At 39.0% G+C, this 16,362-nt stretch overlaps 1 protein-coding gene across 1 annotated transcript; it reads right to left on the reverse strand.

Moving 5' to 3' along the window:
* Positions 1 to 2,500: 2,500 nt before the first annotated feature.
* On the reverse strand, positions 2,501 to 16,362 carry zfhx2 (zinc finger homeobox 2). Its single transcript, XM_073830874.1, has 5 exons — positions 16,294 to 16,362; positions 13,092 to 13,250; positions 11,588 to 11,648; positions 6,297 to 10,342; positions 2,501 to 5,059 (listed from the first exon to the last, which is right to left on the reverse strand). Exons 1-5 carry the CDS (start codon positions 16,297 to 16,299, stop codon positions 4,685 to 4,687), a joined length of 4,647 nt encoding a protein of 1,548 aa, XP_073686975.1. The 5' UTR covers positions 16,300 to 16,362; the 3' UTR covers positions 2,501 to 4,684.

A 16,362-nucleotide genomic window follows, 5' to 3' on the forward strand; every position in this document is an offset into this window, starting at 1 on the left:
GTGTAATAAACTAAATTAAACTAAAATGTTATTGCAGCCATATAGCTTGAATGAATAAAAATGCATATTTTAAATAAAGAAATCTCATGATTTTGGTGCTTGAATTTGTGCTTCAATAATGAGATCCAGTTTTAGGAATACACAAGACGTGAAAGACGTCTTCCCTCAGGTATATTTTATGTTTTCTTGGCTTGCTGGATGTTGCGCTTATGCTCAATAATCTCATTTTTTTGCATTCGCCAAAACTAATTTGCCGACATCTAAGCGCGGACTGTGGGAATTAGTGCCGTCAGCGCGAGTCCCGTTCGCTGTGAAGTAAGTTAGTGACCAGCCGGCAGAGGATTCTTCAAGGTCTTAAAGCCTTCATCGAGCGACTACGTTCACAACAATTTACACTTTTTGTCCTAAACATACAATCAAGTCAAATACACAGTGTGGGAAGTAGTAGTAAAAAGTAATTTCTTATTTCAATTTATTATTAAATCTCATTGAGATGCGCTGTGTCTGTTGTCATATCGGACACAAACATGGCGGCGAGCATAGCGGAAGTGACGTCTTTGGTACCCATGAATAGAGGACATCTATGGTGCCATGAGTTTTAAAATGCAGTTTAAATGCAGCTTCAAAGGGGTCTAAATGCTTCCAGCCAAGGAACAAGGGTCTTTATCTAGCAAAAAGAATTGTTATTTTACAAAAAAGTGACAATTTATATAATTTTTAACCTCAAATGCTCATCTTGTCTAGCTCTGCATGTACTCTGTGTATTCTGGTTCAAGACAGTTAGGGTATGTCGAAAAACTCAAATTTTCTCCTCCAACTTCAAAATCATACATTGCTGCAGAAGTACCAACCCAGCATTTACAAAGTGAACGTGCAAAGAAGATGAAATGCCCTTTACAAAAAAAGGTAAAACAGCGATGTAGGATGATTTTAAAGTTGGAGGAGAAAATGAGATGGGAGTTTTTAAACATACCCTAACTCTCTTGAACCGGAATACACGGAGTACACGCAGAGCTAAACAAGACGAGCATGTGAGGTTAAAAAGTATTTAAATTGTTTTTATTATTATCAATATTTACAGCTGAGTACATTTTTTTTTTAGTATTCTTTTATGTATAGAAAAATCCAAACATCAGCATTTATCTGAAATAAAAAGCTTTGGTAACATACACTATACCATTCAAAATTATAGAAATGAATGCTTTTATTTAGCAAGGATACTTTAAATTGATCAAAAGTGATGATAAAGATTTATAATGTTAGAAAAAATTCTATTTCAGATAAATGCAGTTCTTCTGCACTTTTTTATTCATCAGTGAAACCTGAAAACATTTATTATTATTATTATGTCAAAAATATGAAAAATAAATATGAAAATAAATAAATTGAATTTGAGCAACAATTCAAAATATTAGAATGATTTCTGAAAGATCAAGTGACTGGAGTAATGACGATAAAAATCCAGCTGTGAAATCACTAAAAAAATATATCTAATGGAAAACAGTTCTTTTAAATAGTAAAAATATTTCAGAATTTAACTGTTTTGTTGTAATTTGAATCAAACAAATGCAGGCTTGGTGAGCAGAAGAAACTTCTTTATAAAACATTTAAAATCTTACTGTTCAAAAACTTTTGACTGGTAGTGATGTATATATTTAAAGTACATTTTCAAAATGCAGTGTACTCCTGTTTAATGCATGATTTATGCAAGAGTCATTTAATTAGGGCTGGTTTTTCAAGTACGATTTGGCAACAATGCTATGCACAGTGGATTGGGATTCCTAAATCCTCTATATAACTTTACCCTGAGGCCATTCAAATTGTGCATATTTGTCTTACCCACAATGTGACAGGAATATTTTTTATCTCTAACAAGTAGGCCTACTTTTTCAGTATTTTTAATTTTGCCTGCCACATATGAATCTCAAGCAGTGATGGGTGACACAAGATATATGCTTAAAAAATATAATAAACCCCCAACATGATGCTGCCAACACACAACTTAAACTAAAATATTAATATATCTACATAAATTATAAGGGTAATTTATATAACGAAGAGAAACATCAATACATGAACTTCAGTTTATACGTTTATTTACTAAGTTTATTAGAATTTTTTACACGTTTCTCCCTTTTCCATTCATTTTGATGATCAGTAGTTGTAGATGGCCTATATGCAAGATAGTTTGACATATTTCTTTTTAAAACAATGTACACAGTCAAAAGTTTTTAAATATTTTTCAAAGAATTCTCTTCTGCTCACCAAGCCTACATTTATTTGATCCAAAATACAGCAGTAATATTGTGAACTATTTTTACTATTTAAAATAACATGCTTTCTATTTGAATATATTTTAAAATGTAATTTATTCATGTAATTAAAAATCAGTTTTCAGCGTCACATGATGCTTCCGAAATCCTTCTAATATGCTGATTTGTTGTTCAAAAATGAAAATATTAGTTATAAGGGTAATTTCCATAATGAAGAGAAACATCAATACATGAACTTCAGTTTATTTGTTTTCTGCATAAGAAAAAAGGAGAACCAACACAAAATGAAGGTACAAGTGAGGGGAAAACAAGCTTAATCAATATTCTAGTTTTTCATTACAAGACTGCCACCATTATCGTTCAATATTCATATCAATGACATCTCTAATCTGAGATGCCATTAAAACCGTTATGAATCAATAATAATCAAAAGTGATGAAAGTACTGAAAAATAGTAAGTAGTACAGTTATAACAAGTGATAATCAAGTGTCAATGAAAAAGTGAAAAGATAATATAAAAGCATTTCTCCATAGTCTACCTATATACTCTGAACAGTGCAACCTCCGTGCGATCCCACGTCCTGCAGCACTGCACTACAACCCAGTCCATGTTCATTTCATAGGAGCTACAACTTGACACTAAGTTGAAGAAAAACAACTTGTATTTGCTGGGATATATATTCGGAAAAACAAAACGTTCAAGTGTTCCAAGCTGAGTTGTCTGAAATGCATTTATCTGCAGCTCATGCTTAAACCCTGGACTAGTTCAAAGTGTCAAGGCATGGGAGCTCCATTTGCGGTTTGCATTACGAACACTTCCAATCAAGATTGCTTTTTGGTTTCTTTAATGAGACAAAGCAAGAAGAAGAATAACTTTGGAATATCATTTTCTTAATATAGTTCATTAAAAAATCTTTTTTAGTTTTGCATTTTGTTAAAGTATTAATAGTATCAATAATATTATACAAAATAAACCAAAAAGGAAAATCGTCTTTAGTATTTCATGTCCTTCAAAAAATCACACCTCCTGTTGCCCTGATGAGTAGTTTCCAGGTCCACTAAAGCACCCTGTCTTCTCTCCTGGTGGGTTTTACGAAAAATACTTGAATCTACTCAGTATGAGCACTCAGTTCGCAACAACACAAAATGATGCTTAATGACAGAACAAGAAAAAAAAAGATGACAACTCTCTCCCATATTTCTAAAACGCTTTTGCTTTTACCATAAATAAATGACTTTTGTCTTTAATTTATATTTGACACGCTGGGGTCACTCCCTAAAAACTCAAACCAAACCAAACGGTTTTTCAGAGGGTGTAAGGTATGTCATTTCGATGTTCCACAAGTCCATATAAAATCGTTTAAGTACAGACTTGACTTTGGCTTCGTGCACAGCGGCTAGGTCTGATCCATTATTTTTTCATCTGTGTTTAACTATGTGCAATGCAAACCCTTTAAAAATAACATTAAAAGCTGATTAATACTTCATTATAGTTTTGACATACAGTAAGAGTTCACCATACAACAAAATTAGGTTTATTTTGAGGAACACGAAATCTTAAAAAAACATGTTTGAGACTTTTAAAAGGGTCAAAGTGCTGTATGATGACCATCTGACATCTTTCAACGAGAGCTCTGCTGATGACTACACGATTGTCATGATGGTTGTTCAAAAATAGCGTATATCGTATTGTTACCAACATTCTCATTTGAATGCGTAGCGTCCGGATTCAAAACACTCTCCCAAAATCTCCAGACGACGCATGTTCTCAGTCTTGCTTGACATTTCATTACCATCTGCTGTTAGCATAGTCTAGTCAATACATTTCTTTGAATTAACAAGACGATTGGAAATAAATCAGCTTAGAAACGACTCTACATAGGCTTTAAAACAGGCTAAAGACCACCCTGGCTCAAGCAAAAGCAGTACCACAAACATAATTGAAATCCCAGAGCACTTTGGTTGAGTTTTTGGGTGCTTCATTACCATAGATTCTCCCAATCAAACAAAGTGTTTTGTGTAAATGTGAGTAGAATATTACCCAACGTAATAGGAGTTTAAACCGAGATGAAGTTGTGAAGACGGACCATAATCACATAAGCATTAGCATGTCCATGATTACCATTTCAGTAGATTATTTATAGTAAAATGATGCTGTGGCAATAGGTCATTAAAAGGAGCCCTGTAAGCAAAGACTCTACATAATAATAACAATAATAATGTCTCGCTGATATCCAAGGAGAGAGAGAGCGAAGATGGCCAGAGTCAACTGGGCCCGCTTCAATCTTAGAGCCTCAAAAGAACATTAGCTTAAAAGACCAGCACCCATCTTCTGTCTATTGAAAGAATCCAGGGCTGCGTGGGTCCGCAGTCTAGTGGGTCCGCAGACAGTACCAGCTTTAATTCATTGTTTAGCTGGAGCTGCTAGCTGGTGATGGGGTAGAAGACTGGCTGGCAACACCAGTAGACCCCGTACCAGATCCATTGCTGACCAACGACGCTTGCTGACCAAAGTTAGTGGTTCTCAGAGTGGCAAGATGTCGAGCTGAGAAGACGTGGTCACGTGCCGCAGCCCTGGATTCGAATTCAACCCCGCAGGCGTCGCACTTGCCTCTCAGAGTCTCACGGCCTGTTGTCTGGCCGATGGTGTATGATTGAGTTGGATCCAGAACTGTCAGTTGTACAGGTTTGGGCAGGATGGGACGGTTGGCTCGGAGAGCGTTATATTGTAGGTAGCTACCCGAGCTGACGTCTACCTTCTTAGAAGGGTCATTGGGGTTAGGAGACTGTGTGAAGACGTAAAAAAATTGATAACGTTAGTTTCATTCCATTAAAATAAAAAATAATACCAAGCAATATCAATATAAATAAAGAAATTTGGAAAATTAAATGACGAGCTTCGGTAACAATGTTCCATGTGTACAAAGATGAATAATAACTTCTATTCTCATGATCTTTTTTTTACGTTAACATTAAAATAATGCACAAATGCTTTTGTTCTCAAAGGGATAGTTCACCCAAAAATGAAAATTCTGTGGTTAATTACTCCCCCTCATGTCGTTCCAAACCTGTAAAACCTTCTTCAAAACACAAATTATTAATAAAGATATTTTTGATGAAATCTGAGAGCAACTGACGTGTTCAAAGCCCAAAAAATTAGTAAGGATATCATTAAAATAGTTCATGTGAAATCAGTGGGTCAACCGTAATGTTATTAAGCAAGGAGAATACTTTCTTGCGCAATGAAAACAAAAATAACTCGCCACGCATTTACGAGAGTACCACGATGTATGCGTGTGATGCTGCTGACACAGGAGTCGATGGTCTAACGTTGAACCTGGGTGTGTTGTCCCTTGTTTATAAGCAGAGAAAGATGCACACTGTATGTAAAACAGTCTTTGTAAATATGTCTGAAGATTTCGACAGAAAATATGACTTGCAATTTTTTGTCTAGACTTACTTATTTGAACCAGAATATACAGATAATAAACTAAGGGAGATAACACGGCTCCTGCAATGTTTAATTCAGTTAATTTCGTCCAAAACATTTTTTCACAATGAAAACAAGACTATAACAAAACAAAAAGTCGTGGTACTCTTGTAAAGCCCGTCAAAGACTGAAATACAAGAGAAGAAATTGTTAAATAAAGTCATTGTTTTTATTTTCTTTGCGCACAAAAAATATTCTCGTAGCTTCATAACCTTATGCTTCAACCATTCAAGTTGCATGTCCTTACTACCTTTCTAGGCCTTGAACGTGTCTGTTGCGTTGCGGTCTATTCAGGGTCAGAAAGCACTCAGATTTCATCAAAAATATCTTCATTTGTGTTCCGAAAATGAACAAAGGTCTTATGGGTTTCGGATGACATGAGGGTGAGTAATTAATGACAGAATTTTCATTTTTGAGTGAACTATCCCTAATCATTTTACACCACTATGACTATGATGACTCTTTATTTGTATTGCTATGACATGAGAAAACATCTGAAGGCCGATGACTAAAATCATAAAACAGCTGCTCACCATCTTCTCTTGCTGAAGCCTCCAGCGTTTCTCCTTGGCACGTGTGTTTTGGAACCAGATTTGCACGACCTTTAGTGGAAGCCCAAGTTCTGTCCCCACTGCCTCGCACTCCAGTGCATTAGGATGAGCACACGTCTCATAGCACGACTGTAGGATGGACAACTGAAGACAGTTCAGATGAGTTCGAGGTCGTCTCGGGGTGGAGTTCTGCTGCATGTAACTTGTTTCTTTTTGGCTTTGACCAGAGGATGCTGTAACCGTCACAGGAGATGGTGTGGTAGGGGTGGTGGTGGTAGTGGGAGTAGGTCGCTGTGAGCTCAGGCCTAACTGTTCTCTTGACAGGGTGTTGATCTTGAATGGACCCTTCTGAGACCAGTATTTAAGCCCGTTGTGTTTCTGAGATGCCAAAGCAGAAGACTTGTTGATTGGCGTAGTGGACAATTTTGGCACCATATGGCTGGTTGTCCCAGACTCGACCCCTCCTTGATAATCGTCGTCCTCTTCATCAGTATGGTCCGACTCGGGTCGTACCTCTTCGACCTTTCTTTTCGGAGCAGAGCGAGATGTAGGTATCCCACTGACAAGCAGAGGGACTGCAACCGGTGTGGCCACTGTCTTAGGAGCTATCTTAACCATCGTAATAGGAGTTGCTTCTGCTTTGGTCTTGTGAACTAATGAAGGACTGGTGGACACAACGGTGAAAGACGGTGTCTGATTTGGTCTACTCGGACCTTGAGTGGGAGTTTTCAGGGGTTCCTTGACCTCCTTCACCTTATCCGTTGTCTTTGGAGTAACATTTCCAGTTTGGGGTTTCGCAGGGGTCCAGCCGGTAGAGGGACTTGGGTTAGGTTTGGGTGGGGTTGAGAATATGGGCTTCGAGAGTGGCCAGGTAAACTTAATGAGTGGTTTCCCAACAGCTGCCAAAGTGCCATCACTGATAAAACGGACCTCTCCCTTTCGCTCCCTAGCCCTCATGTTCTGGAACCAGATCTGAACCACTTTCTTTGGAAGGTTCACCCACTCAGATATTTGCTCAAATTCATGCTTTCCCGGGTTTGGATCTTTGAAATAACAGCCATAGAGAATATCAAGCTGGTCAGCATGGATGATGGTCCTGGACCGTCTCATGTCCCTGAACCGCCTGACCTTTGGCCGTTTTTGCTCCCGCTCTTTTTCTCGCTCCTTCTCTTTTTCCCTTTCCATGAGCGATGTGCTAACTTTTTCTGCCGCCCTCATGTACACAGTGCTAGTCTTAGCCAAACTATTGCGATTAGTTAAAGTACTGTTATTGGAAGATGGGATAGCGATGGCAGAATCTGGCTTCACCTGAACAACAATGAGACTTCCATCTGTAGGAACCCCAACAGTCGCTGGTCTCAATCCCAGACCATCAAGCAAATGACTTTTCTGTAGAGAGGATTTGTTAGCTGCTGCTGATGTTGTTGATGATAATGTAGAGCTGTGGTTTTTACCCATACTTAGATCCAAAGCAGACTCGCAATCATTGCCATTAGATAAAAAGGAGTGTGTAAGAGAGGCGGCTGCGGATGCATTAAGAGGGTCCGAAAGTGCTGCAGAACTTCGAGTAACTGCTTGAGTGTTTGAAAAGGCCATTTTACCCCGGTCACCATCAGAAACCCCAACCCCAAGAACTGACGAAGGAAGCGAGAGTACGTACGGACTGTATAACGGGGTGGAAAGTTGAGTCAAAGACAGGGAAAGGGGCAGTGACTGCAAGATCCCAGCTGGAACGCCCTGATGATCGACTGCAACTGAAAGAGGAGTAGGAGGGTCTGCTTGTGCCTCCAACTGAAGATCAAGATCAACATCTTGCTTCTCCCGCTTGATCTCCACCTCTTCCCTAGCAATCTCACTCTTTCTCTTTTTCCTCTTCATACTCTGTTCATCATCATATTCGTCCTCTGCATCCGAGAGGAAGACTGTGGTTGAGCGAAGAACTTTTCCACCACCACCTGACCTTTCAGCTGTTGGCTCTACCTGCGAAGACTGTTTGATTGGGCTACCTGACTCTTCCCTCATAGAGCTGCTTTGACTTTCTTCATCAGTAACGATAACAGATGTGTAGAACTCTTCATTTTCAGAATCAGATGTCAACAAGAGTTCTCTTGGGCTTCCCTTACCAATCCTGTGTCTTTCTGCACTACTGGACAGGTCAATGGCATGACTACCTGTTGCTGTTGGACTGTGTCCATCTTCACCCTCATCTATCATTAAATTACCTTCTTCATCCTCCATACTCCTGTCTCTTTCATCATGGAAGCTATCTAATCTCTCCCTATCTTTGGATTGCCAGGCATCTAAGAACCACTTGCGTACTTCTTCTCCACTCAGCCCTACCTCCCTGCCGAGGGCTTCGCAGTCCTCCCGCTGAGGACTGGATGTTTCAGCATCATCTCGTGACTCTAAAAAGGCCCACAGAACCTGAGACTGGAACTCAGTGAGCACAGGCCGTCCTGAAGACAAGAGCGGTTGAGCTTTTGCACTTCTGTGGCCTGAAGATCTTAAGGCAAAATTAGTGTTACGAAAGGTACAGTTAGCAGCAGCAGAGCTGTTAACGGTATGTGTATGGCTGAGACCTTGGTTTGGATCCAAAACACATGACAACGGACTATCACCCTGAAGGACTGGGGCTGCTGTAGATTTAGTTGCTTTGGAGTTTGCATCTTCCTCCTCACACACCTTTTCACCCGTCCCGTCGACTTCCATTTCACTTTCTTCTTGCTCTTTTTCATCACGTGTTGAGTCATCGCCCATCATTTTTTCACTTTGCTCCTGTGTATTCTCACCTTTAATACACATCTCTTTCTTTATCCCATCAATTTTCCAGTCCTCTTCAGATTTTATTGACATTTGCTGATCGAAAGGCTCGACTTTTATCTCACTGGATACTCTCATGTCTGCACCTTTGTCCGGCATCTTGTTGGCCTCCTCTAACTTAATTTGAGTGGTGGCTGGGAGACCAAATGCAGCCCACTGACTTTGTAAGCCACTCAGTCTTTGGGCCAAGAGAGCCTGTTGTGCAGCACTGAGACCAAGAACTGGCACTGTTTGCTGCAAAAGCTGGTTTGGAGACTCTGGATTCTGGCCCTGGATTTGGGTTTGGAGGCCATTCAAAACCAGGGGCATGAGCATCTGAGGCTGGGGTATAAGCTGCGGGGTAGCAGCTCCTGGTGTTGCAGACGTCCCGGTTGTGAAGAGAGAAGGAAGAATGGAGTGTGGGACAGAATTTGGGCTGGAAGTCAGGAGAGTGAGAATAGCAGACATGGCTTGTGCAGAGGCCACCGGAGAAGAAAGTAATGAGGGAGCTAGCTGAGGCTGCACCTGCTCTCCGTCTTTGGTCGTTACTGCTGATGCAGTCAGGTTTGCTTGGGTGACACAATTGCTGGTGGAGGCGCTAACTAACTGTGTGGTGCTTCCAATGGTAGTCGCTGCCAAGTTTGTAACCATGGATCCAGTTCCTGTATTTGCGGTGGAACTAGGAGTAGCATTCCCAGCACTCCTGCTGCGACTCTGGTGCAACACAGATTTTAAATGACTTTCCAGGGTGATGGCATGATTGTAGGAGACACGACAGACGGCACACTGGTATGGTTTGTTGGAGACGTAAGGTCGAGCCAGGAAAGGGGTTGAGTCACTGTCTTTCAACGTCCCGGTTCTCATCCTCTGAATATGGGTGGTTGAATTATAATGAACACTCAAAGCCGTTCTAGTGGGAAATGACTCCAAACACGCATTACACTTGAATGGACGGTTATCACTTTCAGAGGCTACGCTGTTTTTACAGACAGAGCTGCCATTGCTCACAGTAGCCTCTGATGTTTTTATAGGTTGCTCCGCATTGTCCTGGTCTGACTCCAGGCCCCCCGCATCACTTTCCTCATTTCTCCCTCCCTCCATCTCTTCATCCAACTCTTTTTCCTGAGAAGAACCACCCTTGTCACCTGCATCTGTAGATTCGCTCTCATTTTGGGAAGCCATTGAGGGGGATTTTGTGTTCTCTAAAAGTTTCAGCTGAGATGTGTCATCTGATGAATTAAATGAAAATTCAATATTAGTAAGCCTTTAAAAAGTCCAAAATGAGTTGTGTAACACTAAACAACTGGCTAACATTATGCAGAGTATGTAAAACAGGTATTGGACAATTTAAAAAATTTCCACTAATTGTTTTATTTTATTTGTTTCAAAAACATTTTTGGGGGATTTTAATCAGAAATACTAAATATGTGACCCTGGACCACAAAACCATCATATGGGTCAATTTTTTAAAATTGAGATTTATACATCACCTGAAAGCTAAATAAATAAGCTTTCCATTTGTTAGGATATGACAATATTTGGTGTAGATACATCTATTTGAAAATCTGGAATCTGAAAATCACCTTTAAATTTGTCCAAATGAAGTTCTTAGCAATGCATATTACTAATCAAAAATAATTTTTGATATATTTACAGTAGGAAATTTACTAAATATCTTCATGGAACATGTTCTTTACTTAATATCCAAATGATTTTTGGCATAAAAGAGAAATCGATCATTTTGACCCATACAATATATTGCTACACATATACCCATGCTACATAAGACTGGTTTTGTGGTCCAGGGTCACATATATTAAGTAACATTTAATCAAAGCTAAAGTTAACAATAAATGTATCCTAAAAGTAAGATAAAGAGTAATGTATACAACCATTTGAATACTGGAATCGGAGGATGCAAAAAGAAAAGAAATCGAAATATTGAGAAATCACCCTCTAAAGTTGTCCAAATGAAGTTCTTAGCAATGCATATTACTAATTAAATGTATAAGTATATAAATCCATAAATCAAAAATTATTGTTTTGTTTTTGCAATATCACAAAGTAAACAAATTAATATAAAACTCTACATGTTATTATACAGCATGCTTAAAACGAAACACTTCGTTGATACAATACATAACAGGTCTCCTTTCAATCCCTGACCTTGGAAAGCTTTTCATGATTTAAAATGAGAAAAATTTAAATAAATCTTTTTTCTCTTTTCCAATCATCATGCCCAGAAGTCAGCACAAAACTCAATACCTGTAGGGACCCACACTCAGTAGGCTACAACCTACAGGTGCTTCATTGCCATGGAAACTACTGAAGCGAAGTGGTCACCAACACAGCCAATTGTGTGCCCAGTGGTGCATTACCTAACTAGTATCAATAACACTGGAACCCATGATCTCAGTGCCCGGATAGTGTTGAACCACTGTGGCACAAACATCTGAAAATAATCCAAAACTCACCTGCATCATTTTGGGCTTTGGATTCATCATCTTCAGCAATGGAAGGGTGCTTAGGAGCAGCCTTATGAAAAGAGAAAGCAAATTATTTACTTAGAAAACAAAACACTTGTATAAGCTTATAGTTTCCCTGACAACACAAAACCATGCTGTTACTTTTGTTAATATACAGTGGTAGCCAGAATTATTAAAACACTAGTAATTTCTCCAAATAAAAATGGTTTTAAGTTTGTTATTTCTATCTTTTGCTGTAGTGGGTCTGTGTGGAATGACATAAAGAAACAGAATAAACTGAGACGAAATCCAGAAGAACTGTGGCAACTTCTTCAAGGTGCTTCAGGAGACCTACCTGCAAAGCTACCTAAAAAACTATGTGCACATAAGTGCACCCAGGGCAAAAGCTGCTTTAAACGCTAAGGGTGGTCACACCAAATGTTGATTTAATTTAGTTAATAGAAGTTAATTGATAAATAAAATCTATTTGTGACATTGTTTTTGATCATTTTTCATTATATTACAGCCTTTTTACACAAGTGCCTAAAGCGTTTAACAGTACTGTAGCTTTGCAGGTAGGTTTCTTAAACCATCTTGGAGATGTTGCCACAGTTCTTCTGGATTTAGTCTGTTTCAGTTTGTACTGTTTCCTCATGTCATTCCAGACAGACTGGATGATGGTGAATAAGATCAGATCTCTGTGTGGAGCACTGGCTGTTGTCAGACACCTGGTGCAAACAAAAATCTCAATTGATTATTACAAATAATGGCAAAATGAATGTTTGGAAATGTAAACTGATATTTCCTACTGACACACTACAGCAAAAGATAGAAATAACTGACTTAAAACCATATTTTAGCTGGTGAAAAATACCGTTCTAATAATTTTGGCCACCATTGTATACAGAGCCTGCAAATACCAAAAAAAAAAAAATAGTATTATTAAACATTACTTAAAGGTTGTATCAGCGATTTCTAGCCTAAAACATAAAGTGTCAATTTCAGCTTACCTTTCTTCACGATCCGCTCGCTGCCTGCCCCATAAATTGTCTGTGAAAAAACCGCGTCTCTCTGGTCAGCCTAGGGTCCGAGATATGCCAAAAAAACAATCGGCACTACCAACCTTTCCACACAAAAACAAACAGTGTTCCAACCAATCAGCGTCAGGAGTTTGGTGTTGTGGACTTTCGCTCCGCCTCCCTCACGTCCCAGCACCAGTAGGAAAGTCCACAACACCAAACCCCTGACGCTGATTGGTTGGAACACTGTTTGGTTATCTGTGGTGTGTTGATAGTGCCGATTGTTTTTTTGGCATATCTCGGACCCTAGGCTGACCAGAGAGACGCGGTTTTTTCACAGACAATTTATGGGGCAGGCAGCGAGCGGATCGTGAAGAAAGGTAAGCTGAAATCGACACTTTATGTTTTAGGCTAAAAAAATCGCTGATACAACCTTTAATTAAAAAAAAAATAAATAAATAAAAAAAAAAAGTGCTCGTTGTAAATATACTCACAATATCCAGTAACTTATCAAGGCAAGAAGAGAGGACACTGTGTTTGTCCGTAAGGTGATGAGAGAGATTCGCACGGTCTGGTTGACTTTCCTGACATAGAGGGCATAACCACATTGACCCCCTGTTACTGGCACCTCCCAGAGTTTCTCCAGGCTCCTCCTGAAACCAAAGTCATATTATTATATGTAACAACATTCAATCATACTGAAATAAGATAAATATTTCATTACTCATTCATTTTCAGAACGCACAAAAGATTCGTTTTAGAAATTGAAGATTATATTTTTGTTTCAAGTACCCTTATGCTGCATACTGTGTATTTGAATTAGTCGTTTTTTAACACGCCAGTGATCTGAAAGAAAATTACAATTAACAAATGCATGAAATAAATGCAGCACTTTACGAATGAGCTAATTCACCTAAAATTCAATTCTGCAATCATTTACTCACCCTCATGTCATTCCTAACCCGTGTATAAAGTAAGATATTTTGAAAAACATCAGGGTCTAAACAACCCCTGGTAAAAAAAACAATACATTTAAAATATATTTATCTTATACTAAGTATAGTTTAAACCTGATATAAAAATTGGAGTACTACTTGTGCATAATGCACTTTTCCTAATATTATGCCTATTTTTTTTACTGTTACTACTGGTAAGGATTGTATGATCTTTTAATAATATCAGTCTTAAAATGCAATATATTTAAAGCGCACCTAAAGTATACTTGCAATAGTTCTACTTGAGCAATCAAATACACTTAAGTATATCTTTAGTTATACTTAAGCACTACTTCCGCAAAACTAAAGTGCATTAAGTACAAAAATAGTTGTTTTTGAAGACTTTAAGTATAATTCAGAAGACTTTAAGTATACTAGTTTAGTACACTAAAAGTACAATTGCAAGGTATTTTTTATTAAGTACATAAATGTATTTTTAGTATACTTAGCATACAATAAACGCATTTTAGTACATTTATTTTTGGGCCTCAATGAGACATTTCATCTTCTTTCTGGTACACAGAAGAAATAAAGTCATACAAGTTTGGAATGACAAGATGACGAGAAAATTATAACTGAATGAATATTTTGGGTTAATTAGTCCTTTCTTAAACATGACATGATTACAGCAAATAAAAACTGTTCAGACTTTATAAACAGCACCTAAACTAAAAGAATTCCTTCTGACAGTTCACATATGTACAACATACAGTCAGCACTAAAATAGCTGTTTACATAAAAAGCTTAATCATCAAAACTTAAAAAATACTTTTATACTCACTAATTGGATTAATTGGCTTTGAAAAATACTATACATTATAACATTAGGACATCATTTATCAAACCAGCCCTTTCATCAATTTATAGAGTACCTTTACATTATGGTCTAACATTTTGACTTATTATATAGGCCATTATGCAAGACATCAAATTTGATTCACAGATGCAGTTCTTCCTGCTAGACACAACATAACAAATCTGTACCTCTGATACCTTGCGGCTTGTTTATAATTCATGCATTTGAACGTATATCACTTTACATGAGGCATCCCTGCATTTATCAGTTCTGCAATAACTAGGCTATTTAACGTCAGAGGAGGCCTAAATGTTGACCTTGACTGGTCTTCTAATATGCTGATGTGAGTCAAATCATAGTGTGGATGTGTCAACATGTTGCCTCTTGTGAATAAGGTGACATGGGCTGTAAATAACAGATAATGGGTGCAAACCCCCTGGGACGGTAATGGCAGTAATGTCTCTTTAAAACAATAACCCAAATAAATAAAGAACACACACGTCCGGAGACAGAGACACAAACGTCTTAATTGCCACCCAAACGACTTAATTTTGCGTATGCATGCAAAATCATTTAAATGACACAGTTTCTGGCTTCGTTTGTACATGCCACTGTCAAGGAACGAACAGACATCAAATGCCAACAGTGCTACAATGCCACGCCAATTAGCTTCCCTGCTAGACTGAAAACATGCACTGAATCCTCAACACAAGTACTATTAACTACTCCTAAAAGTCAAAGAGAGACGAACCCACACGCCGCGGGACACTGTCGTTCGACAGCGAGCTCATATGGCCGCCATAACTCTTGATGATTTCGTTAATTAACCCACAGCCTAATTAGCAAGACCCGTGTGCTGTTGAATCAATTGGAAACGGAGAGCTTTAGCCTGCCTCGCTAACACACACATACATACACACACACACACTCCAGTGTAATCATGACAAATACCCCATTAAAGTGCATCGCACTGCAGTCTGCTGCCTTAATTACCCCCTTTTCCAACTTTAATCGCTGCAAAGCGACTGATTTGAGCGATTCCTTACTTGAAGGCTGCTGTTAAAACAAAAGAAGCCGTTTTCCCATAAACATTCGTGGCACTTCACATGGCTAACGCAGCTAACAACACACTCAACAAATTGGTCAACTAATTATGTATCGCGTATCAAGCCGCAAATCGCCCACAAACTTCTCAAAGACGCAGAATTACATCCGCGAGGTTGAATTAAACGCTCAAACAATCTCGACGCCCGACACGCTACAGTGCAAGTCCGCTTTAACGCACTAATTGAATTGTGTAAATAGGCTTTCGCCTCTCAGATGTAAAACCTCGGGCTTGATTAGTTCCTCGCCCCCCTGATTGTGGCCTGCTGGTCGGGCGTTGAGGCATTCCCCGCCCGCCGTCCGCTCCACAGCGGAAATTGCGGCCTACATCGACTAAGCTATTTAATTAATGAATTTGGGTTGCTTCATACAGATGTGTTAAAAACAAGCCGTTCGCCGTCCCCCCTTCAGCATTTATCCAAGCCAATACCTTGCAGTTGGCGGTCTAAGTTCGCCGTTCAGCGCATAATGTAGTTGTTGAGCATTATAAGTGTGTTTTAATAATTGCAGAACGCAGTAATTAACGATGGACGAAGCGCATTGCTGCTCGAAAAGAGCGACGTGCAACACAGCGAGCAGCGAAAGGGGGTGGCGGGGCCAAAATGAGAGACCGAGGCAGAAAAGTTGGGATTTTAACAGTCGATTTGCAACTAAATATTCGCAGTCAAATGGCATGCATCTAATTATCTGTCGTGCTCGGGACGCGATGAGATCCGCATCGCCCCCTCGATCGCAACTTCTTGATCAATTCGGCGTCAACATCGTTTAATTAACACTAAAGCAATTAGCTAAGGCTTTTACCTGCATGGTTGGGACTCCAGCACACGCTTCCTCTCGCTCTTTAAAACTGAAAAGTTTTCTCTCTCTCTC

The sequence above is a fragment of the Garra rufa genome, chromosome 24, assembly GCF_049309525.1.
Source record: "Garra rufa chromosome 24, GarRuf1.0, whole genome shotgun sequence".
NCBI lineage: Eukaryota > Metazoa > Chordata > Actinopteri > Cypriniformes > Cyprinidae > Garra > Garra rufa.